The following is an 18,500-nucleotide window of genomic DNA, read 5'->3' on the forward strand; positions in this document are numbered from 1 at the left end:
TCCATTTGTTTTGGGGGAAAGTAACTTTGTGACAGATAACTTAATAAAAGCCACAACTCATCCCCAAGATGTAGCAACCCAAATACTGGCTACCTCAAGGCCCAGTTCCAGATTACAAACACCTCCTCCAGTAGGTCCGCTTCACGGCTGGAACAAGTTCTCAAAGTTTTGACACTTGTCTGATGTAGGTTTTAGTATAGCAAACAAGCAATAAGAAACAAGCTTTGTACCCTTAGAAATCAGAAAAACAACCTAAAATCTCTCTCATTATAAAACTAATAATTACCCTTCGCTGAACACTTGGAAGATATAGAGAGACAAAAAGAAGGAAATAAAGATTATGCATGATCCCACCATTCACGAAGTCAAAAACATCTTGAGTTTGGGGAAGTTATAATCCTCTCATTGCACTCATTTCTGATACTGGCTAATGATGACTTTTCTAGCTCCACCTGGAAATACCTAAAATGAGAGCAACTGATAAAAAAGGGAAAATGAAAATACTTTGCTGACTCACTCCTAAAGCATTTGTCAATAAAATCCACAAAAACTTGTGAGGATTAGATTTAGAATCACTCTGCTCTGTGATTTATAGAATCACTATGCTAGTGACTATTGATACGTCAGGATTGGACACCTTAACTATAATTTTCCTATTATAAGTTCATATCTATAACCTGAGGCCTTTAAAAAGTTGGTTAATTTGGGGGCGCCTGGGTGGCTCAGTCGGTTAAGTATCTGACTCTTGGTTTGGGCTCAGGTCACAGTCTCAGGGTCATGAGATCGAGCCCCACGCTAGGCTGAGTGCTGGGTGTGGAGACTGCTTGCGATTCTCTCTCTCCCTCTCCCCTGCTAGTGTGTCCACTCTCTCTGTCTCTAAAAGTAAGTAAATAAATAAAGAAATAAAATTGGTTAATTTTGTATTTTGCATAAAAGAAAAAAAATGGAAGTTAATTACCTCAACACAAAAGAGTTTTTATTTATGAACCAGGGTTTTGTTTATAGTTCCACTGTGGGTGGGGAATATGTATTAGGATCATTTGTGGGATACTTATTTCCAAGTGTTCAGCAAAAAATAACTGCTGGTTTGGTTTATGCAACAAACTCCAGTTCTTAAATATTCGTTGTTAATCAACAAATACAGTATACATGTTTTACTACTACCATTGTCAACCTAATGACTTGTTTACATAAATGATACATGATCTCATTAAAGGCGATTGCATGAAATGTTGTTTGTATGGAGTGGAATGATGAATTATGTATTCTAACTTTTACTCAAAGATTATTATCAAGTGTTAATTTATTTATTGGGCTACCAGACACAATTGGTGGGAGGGTGAATTGGTACAGCCACTTCGGAAAACAATTTGGCGGAATCAGTTAAAGCTGAACATATAATACCCTATTCTAATTATACTAGAAGTTGTAACTCTAGGTTAATACTTAAGTGAAGATGTGTATATCTGTGCACAAAAAGATGCATAAGAGTGTTCACAGCAGTATCATTTTTAACAGTCCAAAACTAGAGATTATTTGTAACAGTTCAAACTGGGTAAATGTTCATTACCACTAAAATTGATAAATAAATAAATTGCCCCCCCCCACACACACACAAGAATACTCTACTGCAATGGTCAGCAGTCTTTTTCTGTAATACGGTAGGTTTGGGGGAATCGTATGGTCTTTTTTCATAGTTACTGAATCATAGTTATTGAACTGTGCCAATGTAATATGAAAACAGCTAGAGACAATATAAGAACGAATGGGCATAGCTATGCCCTAATCAAACTTTATTTACACAAACAGTTGACAGGTCAGATTTAGCCCCTGGTCAATTTATTGACCTCTTCTCTATAACAAAAGAAACAAGAAAAGAATGAACTGTAGCTATGTGCAACAGCATGGATGAATCTCATAGAAAATGTTGATTTAAAGAAGGTAGGCAGAAAGTAGAAAATGCTCTGTGATTCTATTCATGTAAATTTCAAAATTAGGGGATAGTGATAGAAGTCAGTGAGTCAGTATGGAATCTTTGGGAAGTAATGTGTGGGAGGAGGTATGAGGAAAACTATATTGATCTGTTCGGTTTTACATGGATGTATTAACTTTGTAAGAATTCGTTAAGCTGTAAAAATAGGATGCTCATCAGAATTGAAGTTGTATTTCAATAAAAAGGTAAGAAACAATTTTCTATCTAAATAAACCAATAGCTAAATAGACTGATAGCAGGAGAATTAGAAGTGCCAATTCTATGCAAGCTGCAATTTCAATTGTTGAGGGATATCAGGCTATTGATAAATATAAACTTAGATACATGTACACCATATTAGTTCCTATTTACTAATGTTAAATACACTAATTAAAAACTTGCTCTTCTAAAGATAATATTTCAATCCAATTTTCCAAGAAGTTTTCCCTACAGGGAAGTAAAGAAAATAGGCATGCATAGTCACACTGTTGTCTTGATTTTTGTTTTTAAATAGAATATGTTTCCATTTTCAGCAGTACAATTGCCAAAAAATCGTAGGTAGAGAAAAAATCCTTTACTGCATTGAATGGCCTAAAAGTTTACATGATTCTGTGTGCTCTCATATCTGAAATCTGACCCTGAACTTCTGGGCTCCAGGCACGTGGACTAGGCTAGGAGAAGAAGTCTTCTCCTACTTGACCTTCAAAGCTCTTCCCAACTTTAAAGTCCTATGAAAGCAATATCTGAAAGAACTAAGTCCCTTCAAATATTGAGAGAGATATGCTTAAGACCAAGTTCCAAATGTCTGCTAAATTAACTGAATCACGGTCGTGGTCTCTCACCTACTGTTACCCACGGTCATCTTGGCATTTTATTAGTCAACCATCTTATAAACATGATTCATGAAAGAAGACTTTCAATGATTCAAAAAGTGAAAGCAGATGGACTAAGCTATCTTTCACACAGACTGCCTAGTGGAGTTAATTATTATTAACAAACTTATTCTATAAGGAATGCAGTAATTCAGGGATAAGATGCTGAACTTTACCTAAGAAATGTGGAAAATGTATTTTTGAATTCAGCACGTACTTCCAAAATGTTCAATTATTTTTTCCAAATATTTAACTGTTTAAAGAAGTGAGAAATATTGAAATGCATTTTCTTGACATTGTAATATACATTTTAGAAAGTAGATCAGCATGGTAACTCTTTTCATAGATTTAGTACATATTGTAAAATTCTTAGATTTGTAGTATGTGGCTATCATTGAACAATAAAAATACTGTTGTTCACCAATCTTACAGAAGTCTACATCCTATTAGCATTTCTGGCTTTATTTTCTTATATTTAGGAATGTGAGGGCCTCTTTCAGAATGAAACCTCCAGTTTTCTACTGTTCCACATAGAATGAGAGACTTCAGAATCTAGAATTTAGGTAAAGGGAAACATATAATGTTACTATCTCATTAAGTTGCAAGTCATAAAATTTTAAGAATATTCACTGTAAGCCAAATGTATTAAATTCATATGTGATTGACTATCTTAAAGTAGGAAAAGGCAAATTCTTTGCATTTGTTTATTATGATATATAACCTATTTTAGATTTGCCTTTAAGATCAGTAATTTTGATAATGTCCAAGCCAGCATCACAAAATTAAAGACTTGCATTAATTTTTCAAATATGAAAGTTTTGGGCTTATGGAAACTGAGCTTTCTAGACTACCAGTTAGCCGTCTCTTTGGAATAGGTCTCTTGGCAAGTAAATAAGTATTTTTTGGTAATTAGATGACAAAGAAATGTTGTAATTCAAAGAATGAATTGATACAATTGGAACAAATATTTATTTTTTCAATATTTTAAAACTACCTTTTTGTGCTTTTATAATCTACAAACTTTTATACTACACATAACTTTGAAAATTTTTATATTTTGTGCATGTTTATAATCTATACACATTAGAAAACATTATAAACTTATAACATTATAAATAAGACTGGTTATTTATTTTTGAGAGAGAGAGAGAGAGAGAGAGAGAGAGACAGAGCATGAGCAGGGGAGGGGCAGAGAGAGAGGGAGACACAGAATCTGAAACAAGCTCCAGGCTCCTAGCTGTCAGCACAGAGCTCCAAGTAGGGCTCAAACTTACGATCCAGGAGGTCATGACCTGAGCTGAAGTCAGACACTTAACTGATTGAGCCACCCAGGTACTTCCACATTGGGACGTCTTAAGCCACCCTGAATAGCAAGGCTACATGAATAATTTGTTTAAAAATGTATAAATTCACAATGAAATACAATTATAATCTGTATTCATTTCAATAAAAAGTCCAACATTGTTTGGGAGTCAACCAGAAATGACACCTTTTCTGAAACATTATAAAAACACAGTTTGATGTACACAAGGATCCCTAGGTGAACTCATTCTGAGAGCAAAAAGCCTTTAAATAAAATTTGTAACTGAGGAAAATGAACCACTACAGTGGCTCCGGGGGTGGCTGAAGAGGCCAGGGGCAGCCCAGCTCCTGAGATAATGGTACCATCAGATCTCAAATGGCTTAGCACCTCTGGTCTCCCTGACAATAGGGAGTTGGATGTGGAGTCATCTCCTTTTAGGCAAAGATAGGTCAAGAAAGACTCCCCTTGAGGCACCTTGGGGTCAGAGGAGAAGCTTTGGGGCAAACACGAAACATTAAATTTTTCTTATACCTTCATTAGGAATTATTTTTTGTGCTCTTTTGGAGTTTGGGGCCAATGCTGGTTGCTAGGAATACGAAGATCAATAAGATGGAGACCTACTCCCTTGGAATATGCATGCTAGATGAAAAAGAAATGGAGAAATAATTCAACATTTACAGGATGAGAGAGAGGATCTTGTGAATTAGGGTCAAGGAAAGCAGCTCTGTGCAGGTTACCTTGACTGGCCATCGGAAGAGGAGACCCCTAAGGAGAAAAGGGAAGGCAGGGTGCTCTTGAACAGGAGGCAGTCACTTTTCTGAAATGTGCATTTCAAACACACTGTTTTCAGCATTTTTTAATTTGTATAGATTGGCGTTGGTGTTTTACTTCATAGAGTTTAACATCAGAACCGCTTCAGAATTCCCTTTGATCTATCTCTAGTCAGTTCTTTCTTCTTTCCTACATTAATTTCAAACCTTTATCTACCTCTTCATGCTGTCTCCTCTAGTCTTCTTATTCTCTCCAAGATATCACGCTTTCTTCTTAACAAGAAGGGAGGCAATTAGATGGAGATATCAATTTCTGCCCATCTCCAACCTGATGGGCATGTCTCCACCCTTACTCTTCCTTGTCCACTGTCACCGCCTTTTCTCTGTGGCAGTGGGAGGGGTTTTACAGCTCACAATTACTTCCTTTTTCTTCAGAAACATTCAGTCACTTCCTCTACTTGCTATTTTTTCTCTGAATTGAAACATTCTCAAATCTTTCCCATCTTAAGAACTCCTTCCAGGCCATCATTATTTTTCACCTTCTTTTCTCAGACCAATTTCTTGATAGACTAGTGCCCCTCCTTGGTTCTCTGCTCCTTGTCTGTGCACCACCCTCCCTATCTTTGACCTTCTACTAGTTATACTCTTGCTGATCGTTCAGGTTGCTAAGTCCAATGAATGCCTTTTAATCTCGATCGCATTTGACTTCTACTGTACATTTTTATCGTGATCTTCCTTTTGAATCTCTCTCTTCATGGCTAAGACGATACCATTCTCTCTTGTTTTCCTTCTGTCTCTCTACTCACTCCTTAATCTCCAACGTATTTAAGCTTCTTTAGATTCCTCTTGCTCAAGTTCAACCCTTTGGTATGTTGCTTCCAAGCATTCCAAGGTGCACATCCACCTTCCTCCTCACCTCCTCATATCATCACTGATATGTTGTCACTAATGCCTTCTCCCAGATCACTGTTCTGAGCTCCAGACTCCCTACTATCTCTGAGAGTTCCTTCAGCATCTCAAATCGGCTGTGTCCAAAATTTAACTCATTTCCCATGGTTGCAAATCTGATTTTCATACACTTTCCACTGGGGAAGGTTGTCTGGGGAAGGGTGAAACAGCACCTCTAAATAACATTCCTATAGTCAATACATTATAAAGTTCCACCATCCCCTTTCAAAGTCTCCTGAATTTTGTGCCTCCTGTCCTCCTTGATGTTGTCTCAGTTTGGGCAGGACTCATCATTTCTCATCTGATTATTATTGCAATTTCCTAAACTGACCTCTCTTTCTCCAGTCATATCCTCCTCCAGGGCATTCTCTAGTGAACCAGCTCGGTCTGAAACATGTATCTCACATTGTAGCTCTGCTTGAACATCCTTAAATGATTCTTTGTCCTGTTATAGAACCATTCAATCTGCCTCACCTTCCTTTCCACATTGATTATCTTATCATTTCTTTGCTCTTTTAAAAATTTTTTTATAATGTTTATTTTTGACAGAGAGAGAGAGAGAGAGAGCGAGCGAGCATGAGTAGGGGAGGGGCAGAGAGAGAGGGAGACACAGAATCCGAAGCAGGCTCCAGGCTCTGAGCAGCCAGCACAGAGCCTGACGTGGGGCTCAAACGCATGGACCATGAGACCATGACCTGAGCTGAAGTCAGACGCTCAACTGACTAAGCCACCCAGGCACCCCCATCATTTCTTTACTCTTACTCTATTCTTCAGGAGTAATAACTTACAGTTTTTCTTCTCGGTCATATTAAGCTTTTTGAACCTGCTGCTCCTTCTTCCTAGAAATGCCAATGGCTTTTCCAGCAGGCCGCCCCTTCCCAGCCTCACAGGTCTGTCTGCTGCTTCTCTCTGACACTCAGTTCCTTTTCACCTCTTGTGTAGGCCTTTCTGACACCACTCCACCCTCCCTTTCCACAAGACCTTGGCCCATCCTTCTTATGATCTAGCATGCTATGTTGTTTTTGTCTACGTAGTTCCTACTAGATCGGAAGCTTCTTGAAGGCAGAAACCAGAACTTCCTTCCATGTCTTCCACTCCTACCCTGGCATGCCTTATGTATCTATAAATATTTGTTGATTGAACAATTTTTTGAAGTGTAGCTTTGTATGAAAGGTCTCTTCCTTCAGAGAGAAAAGGAAACTAACACAAGACTGACACTTCTATCACTTGGGGATTTATAGCTTCAGTTCTGATAGAATGACCTCTGCCTGTGTTGTTATTAGCAGCTAGCTCTTATCTGAGCCCTGGCTCCCTGCTGCATTCAAAAGCGTGTTTTGTTGCCTTGGAAATGCTGCTGCATTCCACAGAAAGCAACTGTGAAACTAGGAGACTTATTTTTCTCAAGCAAGGCAATAACGACTTCCAAAGAAAAAATTTAAAAGTCAGTAAGACAATGTAGAAAAACTTTTAAATCATAAACCTCAGGGTAAAATGATTTTCTATATATTCCTGTAAACATAGAGAAGACAAAATAACAGCCCTCCTCCTGTTTTCTCAACACAATGTTCCATCTGCAGAGGAATAAACTCTCATGATAAGGATTCTACCTTGCTCATTAGATCAGCTTTCAGAGTATCCCCAGCAGAGGGTTGAGCATAGGTAGTGCTCAGGAAATATTTGTTAATTACCTGATTCCTAGGCTAGGTCCTAACTGCCTATTTGTAGAGAACTACAGTTATCATCCTGTAACCTCGAGTAATATGCTTGGGAAACTGCCAGTTAGTTCATGTAGGAGCTTACCTATGCCTTAGCTGAGGTAGCAGGTGGTTTTAAATGCTATACCAACCAGGTTTTGATACATCTGGGTCATGTCCTGCAGGTGATTTTGCTGTTCTCACAAATGTATCAGCATGTAGCCATTCAGTAAATATTGGGTTCTCATATAGGCTAGGTGGCCAAACACTGTCCCAGATGCTGGACACCCAGCAGTGAATAAAACTAAGTCTTGCTGTCATGATATTTACATTCTATGTGGTGGGGTGACGCTGGGGCATAGCAATTAACAAACAGACAAAAATATAAAATACATCATTTGCTGAGAAGTGCAGTGAAAAGTAAAATAAGGCAGATCCTGAGTAAGTGATTGGGATAATGCCCCCATGCCTTTTCTTGGAAATATCCAGATTTCAAGTTGCCCTCTTTTAAAAGTTAGGAAATCTCATACATGAGCCTACATACAGGAAGAGTGAATTGATTTGTCCATTTGTCCACATGATATGAAGTGTTTCAAAAGTGTAAGTTAAATTAATTCAAATTTCTATGGCATTTTAATCTTGATAAATCAGTTAAGCAACTTGAAAACTTTTGTTTTTAAAAAAAGTCCCTCACTTCTAAGGTCAAGTACACATAAAATAGCTCTCACCATAGTCTTTCTTTAATAACCTATGAGGATAAAATGCTTATTTCTAGATTGCAAACATGCATTTGAAAATATCTATTCACTTTAACCAAATTGAGATAGTTCAATATTCTCAGTATATCAAATATACTGCATATACAAAATACTGCATATATCAGTTTGCATATACAAAATACTCCTAATAGCAAATGAAATGCAGGTACTTCAAACAAATTACTTATTAGTATTTAATAATGTTATATTTCTAGTAGTTCTAAAAGTTTATAGAATGCTTTAATATTGTGTTCTCTGATCCTCAACAAACCTGATGACATACATAATAATATTGTTATTATTACTTATTATTCCATTTTAGAGAAGAGTAAACTGATATTTACAGCCTTTAAGTGACTGGTGTATAGTCACAGAGTTTTTAGCTGGTACCAAATCTTTAAATACCCTGTTCTTTCTACTACACCACAGTGGCCTACTTTGGTATCAAATATTATTTGACAGATTGTGTATTAATTTTAAGAAAAATATTTATGAACCTCAAAGTTGTCTACATACAAAAATCATGAGCTGATCCCAGTGAAAAGCAAAATATATCAAAAATTACCCATGTTATTAGAGGACAAATTTCTGAAAAGTGAAAAAAAACCTTTTAACAATTTTCTCCAGTATAAAAGATTACAATGTTGTTTTACTTCTTAAATAAAATACTATGATATTTAATATCAATGGGAAAAGATTAAATTAAGATGAAAAAAATCGAATCTAGAATTCAGGTCATCAGATTCAAATAGTTACTGAGTTAAAATTATTTAATTTCGTAAGTATCTGATGAATGGCTGTTCTTAACAGCTGTCCAGTAGAAACTAGTTTACAGAGTATTCTCTAAAATTCTATAATTGAAAAAATACTCTCTAAATAAAAGAGATCAGGACTCTCTCTTATCTGATACTTCTCTCTTTTTAGAGTCAATGACAACAGTCAAACTGCCCATAATAAGGCCCCAATTCCTTTTCAATTTATTCTTCCATCATCCATGTGGTCTGAAACACTTCCTGCTCCCTCCTACTCCCCAGCTTTCTTTTATCTGGACTTTTGAATATGGCCATGCATCCACCTAGAATGCTGCCATTTTCTCAGCCCCTGTGTATCTAAGTCTACAGGTCTTCATATCCCAGCTGTATACACTTCCCCCATTTTTTGAAGTCCCAACATACTTCTTTACAATAATAATAATAATTATTATTATTACTGTTTCATGTGTCATCTCAAGCTGGTGCTGCAGATTTGGGGGTTCAGGGATTGAGTCTCTTCCTGGACTGTTAAACCCTCCAAGGACAAGACACATGTCCCACTGGGTATGTATTCTTAGTGCCCAGGACAATACCTTGCATGTAGCAGGTATTCAGTGCATATCTGTTGAATGAGAATTGAATGAATACCTTTGAGTTACTACACAACTTAAAAAAAAATTTTAAGTTTATTTATTTTGAGAGAGAGAGAGAGAGAGAGCAAGAGAGAGCAGGGGAGGGCCAGAGGGAGAGGGAGTGAGAGAACCCCAACCAGTCTCTGCACTGTCAGCACAGAGCCCAAAGCAGAGCTCGAACTCATGAAACCATGAGATCATGACCTGAGCTGAAACCAAGAGTCAGACGCTTAACCAATTGAACCACTCAGGTGCCCCAGAGTTACCACACAGTTCTGAAGAATGCGTTTGATACTTTTAGAAATTGTCCTCACCTTTATATAATGTATCAGCTTTTCAGTTGCTTTTCTAAACACTATTAATGTCATCAGTAAATAACTTATTATTTATGTTTTATTATCATCGATTTGTTTATTTTCAATTGTTTATTATTTATTTACCAATTTATTGATGCATAAACAATATTTAGGACATTACAGCAGGCAAAGTCTCCTCACAGAACATTTTATTCTGTCACCAGTACAACCCCTGGGCTAGGAAGAACAGATGTTTTAATTTCTATTTTGCAGAAAAAATTCTAAATTAAAGCCTAAAAGACAAAACATTTTATATGAGTACACAGTTAATTTTTCGGTAGTATGACTAGAAAGCAAGTCTCTCTGTTTATGTTGACTGCTAATGAAACATTGATTTTGTGGTATTTTCTTGCTTTAAGACTGGAAATCTCTTTAACTGATTTCTAATAAACTTCAACAAAAAACCATGGCAGGTAAAAACAAGTGCATATTTTACATTCAATGACAAAGCACCAATCACCATGAAAAAAATCATGCATGAAAAAAATCATGCATGAAACAAAAGAAGGATCACTGAAAATTTCAAACCTTGAAAAATTATAAACTTAAACCTTGATAAAGAGGTTGGAGACATTGAGCCAACAAAATACCATAAGTTACAGATTAAAGAAAATGCAAATCAAAAACCACAATGAGATCTCACCTTACACTTGTCAGAATAGGTAAAATCAAAAGAGACAAAAAATAACAAAGGTTGGTGAGGATGTGGAGAAAAGGGAACCCTCATGCACTGTTGGTGGGAATGCAAACTAGGGCAGCCACTGTGGAAAACAGTAGGGAGGTTCCTCAAAAAACTAAAAATAGAAATACCATATGATCCGGTAATCCCACTACTGGCTATTTACCCAAAGAAAACAAAAATACTAATTTAAGAAGATATCTGCACCCCTGTTTATTAAAGCATTATTTACAATAGTCAAGATATGGAAGCAACCTAAATGTCCATTCACAGATGAATGGATAAGGAAGATACAGTATACATACACAATGGAATATCATGCAGCCACAAAAAAGAATGAAATTGTGCCATTTGCAACCACATGGATGGACCTACAGGATATTGCGCTGAGATCAGACTAAGACAAACGCCATATGACTTCACTCATATGTGGAATCTAAAAGACACAGCAAATGAAGAAGCAAACAAACAAAAAGCAGAATCAGACCTATAAATACAGAGAACAAACTGACCCTTGTCAGAGGCAGGGGGTGGAGGATGGACAAAATGGGTGAAGGGGCCTGGGAGATGAAGGCTTCAAGTTTCTGAATGAATGAGTCATAGGAATAAAAGGCGCAGTCTGGGGAATAGAGTCAATGATATCGTAATAATGTTGCATGGTGACAGAGGGTAGCCACACTTGTGGAGAGTATAGCGTAATGTATAGAGAAGTCGAATCACTGTGTTGAACACCCGAAGCTAACGTGACATTGTGTGTCAACTATACTCAAATAAAATAATTTAAAAAATTAGAACCACTCCCCTCGCCCCACCCCCCACCCAACCCCCAACAAATTAAAGTTTACTATTTAAGAGAATCTCACTCTAGGAATAAGGAGAAAGAAGCAGTTGCAAGAGGCATCGAGTCTGACGGGGAATGCTTTTTTGAAAGTTTTTTTCCCCAAGATTTATCATTTCACAGAGTGAGGTGGGCAAGTGGACTAAGAAATGATTCAACATTGCTCACTTTATATAATTTTTTAAAATACTCTTGGTTCTTTGCGAATCAGTTTGATTCATTATATTCAAAAGGTCAAATCCTTTTAGTAACTCATCATACTTCCTACATTACTCGTGCAATGAGAACTAATTTCTCCTCCACTGCTTTTTTCCTTTGGTATCAGTTCATGACACCTCATTAAGGTGCAAGTCTTGCTATATACCTTTTAATACAGTGATGTGCACTTCTGAGGTTAATTTGGGGTTGAAAGAAATCTCGTGGCTAAATTTTTAAAAAAGGAGGGAGATGGGGGAAGTACAAGTTTTAAACATATGCCCTGAGGATGAAGGAAAGAAGAAAGCAACATTTATTACAATTTGGTGCGTAACTCAATTGCCCACGTTTGCCCTCTCTGAGAGAATTCTATGGAATGAATACTTAATACTCAGTGCAGCCAGCCCTGCAGGACATCTTTTTTTACCTTCATATGCAGCACGAACCATTCCTCTGAATCCAGAAATGATTTCCCCATAAGACCTATACATGATAGTAGTTTGCTTCCACTTAAAACTGCATTGAATTCGTGTTTCAGAGTAACTCAAGGTGAATTTTACACTGATGTCTCACTTAATGTAATAAGCCAGAAGCACGACTTTGGGGAGGATAACTTATTTCTGGAAGTCGTGAGGTACACAGCTTAACACATATACTCAAAGTATCTTTCATAATGATCTGCGGACACACTACTGGAAGAGAAGGAACTATAAATGGTGTCCCTGGCTAGTGACCCTCTTCCAAATTCTGTCTCAACTGTGTGGAAACCAGATCACAGCTGGGAACTGGGCAGGCACCCCAAATCTGGCATGTGAGTGGGAAAAGAGGGGGGATTTTAAGGGTTAAAGTGAGCCCAACTTCACAATTTAAAGCTGTGGGATGTCTCAGGTTGGCCTCCCTTAGGGAACTCAGTTCTGAGGTGGCAAAAAGATGAGACATGAAGGTTTGGAAATGCAGACTTTATATCTTTGGTTTCCTTGTCTAGATATTTTGCTTTATTCATAAAAACATTATACATTACCTGCAAAAATATAAACTATACTCATGATTGGCAACACTTAGAAAAGTTAATAGCCCCTTAAAATATCAAAGAATACCCTTTACTGTTGGAGGTATAATGCTTTCTCAAGAAATGCTTTAAGAAGCCATAAGGGCATGATCGCAGGTTCCTTTCAAAGGAAGCAACAAATACTTCAGATAATGGTAAAGAGGTGTTTTGCTGTTGTGTGAATACAGATGCCCTTTCCCGATGAAATATGATATGGTCTCAGTTACAGGAGTTACATGTTAATAACTTGATTTTCTCTTGTTTTAAGGGAATAAACCATTTGATTCCACTTCTCCTCTTATTAACTTGTACAGTATTGCTGTGAAATGGCAGCCCATGGGCTTCAGGTGGACACCTGCTAATGGTGGGTTGATCCATGTGTATTGATATCCATAACAATTTTATTTTGGTATTCTCTTTCATCTAAGATTTCAAAGGACTGTGTAAACGTTTCAATTAAATTTTGTAGCAATCCTCTTAAACAGATAAGTAGGAAAAAGCCTAAGCCTTCTTAGATGTAAGCTCCTTGATGGCACAATTTTCACTATGTGAATAAATCAAGGTCTCTAGACTCGGTATTATTTTTGACACCAAATAAATATTTACCATCTATTTTAAAGGTAAAATACACCGTTGTTCTTCCTATTCCATCTTTATTTTTCCTGTGCCCTCAAAACTAACAAAAACTTCCATTCTCACAATTACTTTATATTATTTAGTTTCCTATCACTAAGAAAATAGAAATCTAATAAACTAATGAAATCTACAAGCTTTGTAACATACTGCTATTGCCAAGGACATTTATATTTTGAAAGAGAGATCATGCCTTAATTTGCTTAAGATAAATGATCTGAGATGTTTAGGATAGACTCCACCTCTCACATATTTAATAGTTTAATTAATTATAATTGTTATGACAGTAAAAGTAATATAGAACTGATTAATGTAAGTATATTTCTAATTTTTGAATGTTGTATAATATGGCAGATTCACTGGGATACACTTAGTGGCCAGGAATGTCTTCTGGCAGCTATATAAACCTTTCCATATAATCCAGAAGAGATGGAAACATAATTGGCCTTACTTTAAGTGAGAACACGTCTATAGGCAGTAGAAAACAGTCTATTGCTGTCCCTGTCGCAGCTATAAACTAAACAGGTAACTCACAGAGAAACCAGGACAAAGGAAAATTCAGGCAAAATAGATGATGTGCTCATGTGCTTAAAATCATTAGAAGTTGAAAAAATGATTAAAAATACTAGATTAGGTAGAAGCCATAATCATACAATATCTTAATGGTATTAAGGTACCTTATTTAACCATTTGCCTCAATTATTATTAACTATAAAATGAGGATAACACTAGCACAAACTTCATTTTATTATTGTGAAAATTAAATAAGTTAATTGATGAATAGATTTGATGTGGTGATGAAATGTTTTCCCAAATCTAAGGTTGGGACGTAATGGCTGGACAAAGGGATTTTTTTCTGCTTATCTATCTATCTATCTATCTACCTACCTATCTATATCTATCAGCATTTTTGAGGCATTTTCATGCTTAAAGGATAGGAATACTGGATATTTGAAATGGTTGTATGGATGCTATGCTATGTTCATTGTTATGCACTATTCATTTTACAATGGATGAGTTACTCTATGGTTACCATCTTAATTAAAATGAAAACATATAGGAACTGCAACAGGTTTAAAACACTAGCACAAGAAAATGAGGATCATAAGACTAGGAAAATATGGTGTCCGTTTTTGTTTGTTGTTTTTTTTGTTTTTGTATTTTTGGCTTGTTTTTCAAGTCATGAGCAATCCTTGGTTATTATTACCTGATTATCTTGGATTATACATTACCAAGACCTTCCTATGCCTCTATCTTGCTGACTGCTTTTGAGTCATCTCACCAATAAGCTAGCTGCCAATATTTGAATTAGCCAGAGAAAATGGAAGAAGCTAAAATGAATACTTTTGTTCTTTGCTAATCAGTGTTGTTCAAAGTTGGAATGGACAGGGTAAAATTTTGGTGAAAGTCAAATTTAAGGATTATTTTTATTTATCTAAGCTACTGTTTTTTGCCCTATTTCAATAATTAACTGAAAGTTAATTGGACGGGGTTTAGTGATTGAAATAAGATCTAAACACTGTACCTAAAACTTTACATTTTAAAAATGTTCACGTCATGATTTGGACTATTTCTCACTTTGAGGTTAAGTGCATCACTTATATTCTCTGTACTAGTTTTACCAACCTATAAAATGAAGAAAATAATATCCACTTCATTTCTTACTGGAATATTATATATTAAGAGTTTGTGAAAGGCATTGATGATACGTCATCCTACAAGAACAAATTATTTTCCATTACAGTGTTGTAATTTTATTACAAATGCATTGTGGGTAACTGTAGATTAGCTCACATTTATAGTTCTCCCAGGCACTGTAAGAGCTTTGTGCTGTGATAGAAATTCTTCATAGTTTACTTACCTAACTTATCATTTCTAGTTAAGGAATTACAGTGTGATTCTTACTTTTTCATCACATTTGCGTGAATACAAAGCACCCAATTCTATGTTATGCTGATGAACCAAGAAAAATTCTGAAATGCTCAGATGCATGATTCCTGACTTACTGACAGTTAATAAAATAAAAACCTTTTTTTATCATCAAATGTTCCAATATACATGTATTATACCTGTCTATAAACCCATAAAAAAGCCTATAAGCCTCTGCAATATGCAACAAGAGACAGTCAGCAAGGCAACAGAAGAACAGCAAGTCCATAGAACATCCACATACTTAATATATCTAAAACGAGAAGTCTTCTTACCTAGCATGCAAACACATTTGACATTCTGATCAGGGTTTTCAAACAAGATTTCACCACACCTCTGAAAGAGAAAGAAAGCCATAATTATTTTCAGATTTTATATCAGTGTTCCCAAGGTAATGTGTCTATGCAACCTGACATCAGCATAACATTATTCTACTTCTCATGTTTTCCTTGGTTATCTGAGTTTAGGGACTTGTGTCATGAGTAGGGATTTTCCTGGTAGTAAAATACTTGAGATATTAAGTTGGGATGGATTGTTCCTTCATGCCTTATGCCTTTGCCTAGAGCTCATTTTGTGTGTTCCTCTGAGGAGTCATGGCCTGAGATGCATTCGGTGTCTAATGTTTTCTGTTTCAGTGGAAGATATGCAGTCTATTAGATCTAATAATTGGAGGTTAATCACTCTCAAAACTGGTCCTTCCTCAGATGGGAGTTATTCTAAACTACCCACTCTGCAATCAAACACACACATTGTTAAACACAAAAGTAGGTGGCCTATACTTAACTCTCTGAACTTGAAAGAAACAAATAAGGAAATGATGAAAAGGTGGCACTCGTAATGCTCTTCCTGAACTCACAGACTCATGGAAATAGCAACTTTCTTACCTATATCTTATTTTTAACTTGCTTATTAAAATTTTTGTGCAAGGTAAACTCTGGAGACAACAATTAGCTCTTTAGGAATGGACTACACTTACGTATATGACTGACAAATGGTTAGTACCTGAATATGTAAATAAATCCTCCAAAATCAATAAGTAAATAGCAAACAGTCCAATAGAAAAACAGATAAAGGAACTAGCAAAGCATGGAAGAGGGGATCTAAATGGTCAGTAAACACACAGAATAAATTCAACCACACTAATAATCAAGAATGAGCAAATTAAAGATAAACTGAAGTCTATTTTGAATTCATCTGCATGGCAAAACATAAGAGTCTGGCAATAAAAACTGTTATTAAAAATGTAGAGAAAGGGGCACTTGTAAAATGATAAAATCACTGAAGAAAAATTTGCAAAATCTAGTCAGGTCAAAATGTACATATCCTATGACCTAGCAAGTTATCTTCTAAACTGACGACTGGAGAAATTTACACAAATAGCTTTAATGTTCAGCTACAAACCAGATAAATATATTATTCACCACTGGAATACTACACAGTAGTTCAGATGAATGAATTAGAGTTATGTATACTTTAAAAACATATGTATGTAACATGTACATGTAAATATATAATAATCAATTATATAACGATAATGTTCAAATCATGTGAAATATATAGTGTTCAAATCATACATATAATTTTCAAATCATGTAAAATATATAAAACTGTCTCCATTTTATATGAAGTTGAAGATAACCTAAAAATAGCACACATTATTTGTCGATATATTAATTTACAGAAAAAGCATAAAAACAGGCGATGAATAATGAACATCAAACTCAGGGTTGGGGGAAGATATGCAGAGGATATACATTCTTCATTCATAATTGTGAAAGGCAGGTTTAGAGGGAAAAGGACATCTCAATTACATACATTCAAACCAATCCATTTTCTGGGATGACCTACATCATGCACAGAGAGATGGACATTTGGCTCAGGGCCATGAAAAGGAAGCAAGCTGTTCCAGTGAATCAAGAGAATGGACTGCAGAGAGGACAGGTTGGTTGTTCCTGAAGGTGGTAAGAGGTCAAGGAATACTAGATGGAAAGTCTGTATCGTGAGCTTTTTTCCTGGTTACTCTGCTGACCTACATATCATGTGATATTTATCATGCTATTTAATCTCTTCATGCTTCATTTCTTTGTAAGTAACATGGGGATGCTAATATATGCCACAAAGTCATATGCGAGAGCAAATGTGAGGATTAACAACCCGTGGCATCTGACCCAACTGTCTTTCCTGTTTTGCTTGTGTTTTGGCAAAGGTTGAACCCATTCAAATTGCTAGGATCCATTTCCGCATTACCTGCTTTTTTTAAAGTGGTGTTTTTATGACCTGAAAGAATTAATAGTTGTTTTTAAATGAAAGATCAGAGGTTTCGAAAATATTTTCAAATTCTTGGCAAAACAAAGTGTTAAGAAGCTCTATTAATCCATATTCTGAGTCCTACAAGGAACGAATTCTGGAGTGCTCCCTTACCCTTTGTCAATGGCAAAGCCCACACATGTGCTGGGATACAACGTTCCTTCTTTCATTGCAGGGGATGGAAGCAGATGGTAGGTGGAGGTTGCATGATTTCCCATGGCTACCCTAACCCAAGGCTAACCTTACATATATGGCCCTTTCAGAGGCAGATGGGTGTGGGTGTGGGTAAGGGTGGTGCCATGGGTCTTGTTCTTTTTCCTAGACGTAAAGAAATCCAGAAGCTTCTGCAACTCCTGGAGCATGCATTCCTTAACAGTCATGGCCTGCCTGGGTTCACTGACCACACAAGCTAATGACCAAGCATCAAGGGCAGGTGCGGTGGCCCTTCTGATGATGATGAAGCAGTCCTCTCCTTCTGTCTCCATCTCCCTGGCCATCTGGGAAATGGCTGAGGCACCTCTGACTAGTTCTTTAACTGCTCTGCTTTGTAAAATTACCTGATGATGGTAACAGATTTTAAAGCATGCCCAGAAGGGAATCTGTTGTTCTCAGAACTTGAAAGAAACCAGATTCTTTCCAGTGCTTTTTCTCATTGATGCCAGTGTTTAAAGGGCCTTGGCTGCCAGGCTCATGCTTGCTGTGAAACCTAGGGCAATGACCCAGTTTAAGAGATTAATTGGGCTAAGCCACGGGGTCCGAGTCTCAGAAAACTGCAGGATCTTCCATGGGGGAAGGTCTCATGCCCTCTTGGGTT

The 18,500-nt window shown here is 36.5% G+C and overlaps 1 protein-coding gene across 3 annotated transcripts in view; it reads right to left on the reverse strand.

Annotated features, from left to right (window-relative positions):
• The window catches only part of PDE7B (phosphodiesterase 7B), a 576,923-nt gene that overhangs the window by 193,179 nt on the left and 365,244 nt on the right, over positions 1-18,500 (reverse strand). For 2 of the 3 annotated variants that reach the window (XM_019420496.2, XM_019420494.2), the window contains one exon: positions 15,655-15,715. In XM_019420496.2, coding sequence (XP_019276041.2) covers positions 15,655-15,661 — 7 coding nt within the window. In that variant the 5' untranslated portion in view covers positions 15,662-15,715. Of the gene's footprint in view, positions 1-15,654; positions 15,737-18,500 lie in introns of those variants that run through there. The other variant, XM_019420495.2, reaches the window with a different exon arrangement.

This window comes from Panthera pardus, unplaced genomic scaffold (genome assembly GCF_024362965.1).
Source record: "Panthera pardus isolate Hobbes unplaced genomic scaffold, ASM2436296v1 HiC_scaffold_17, whole genome shotgun sequence".
Classification (NCBI taxonomy): Eukaryota; Metazoa; Chordata; class Mammalia; order Carnivora; family Felidae; genus Panthera; species Panthera pardus.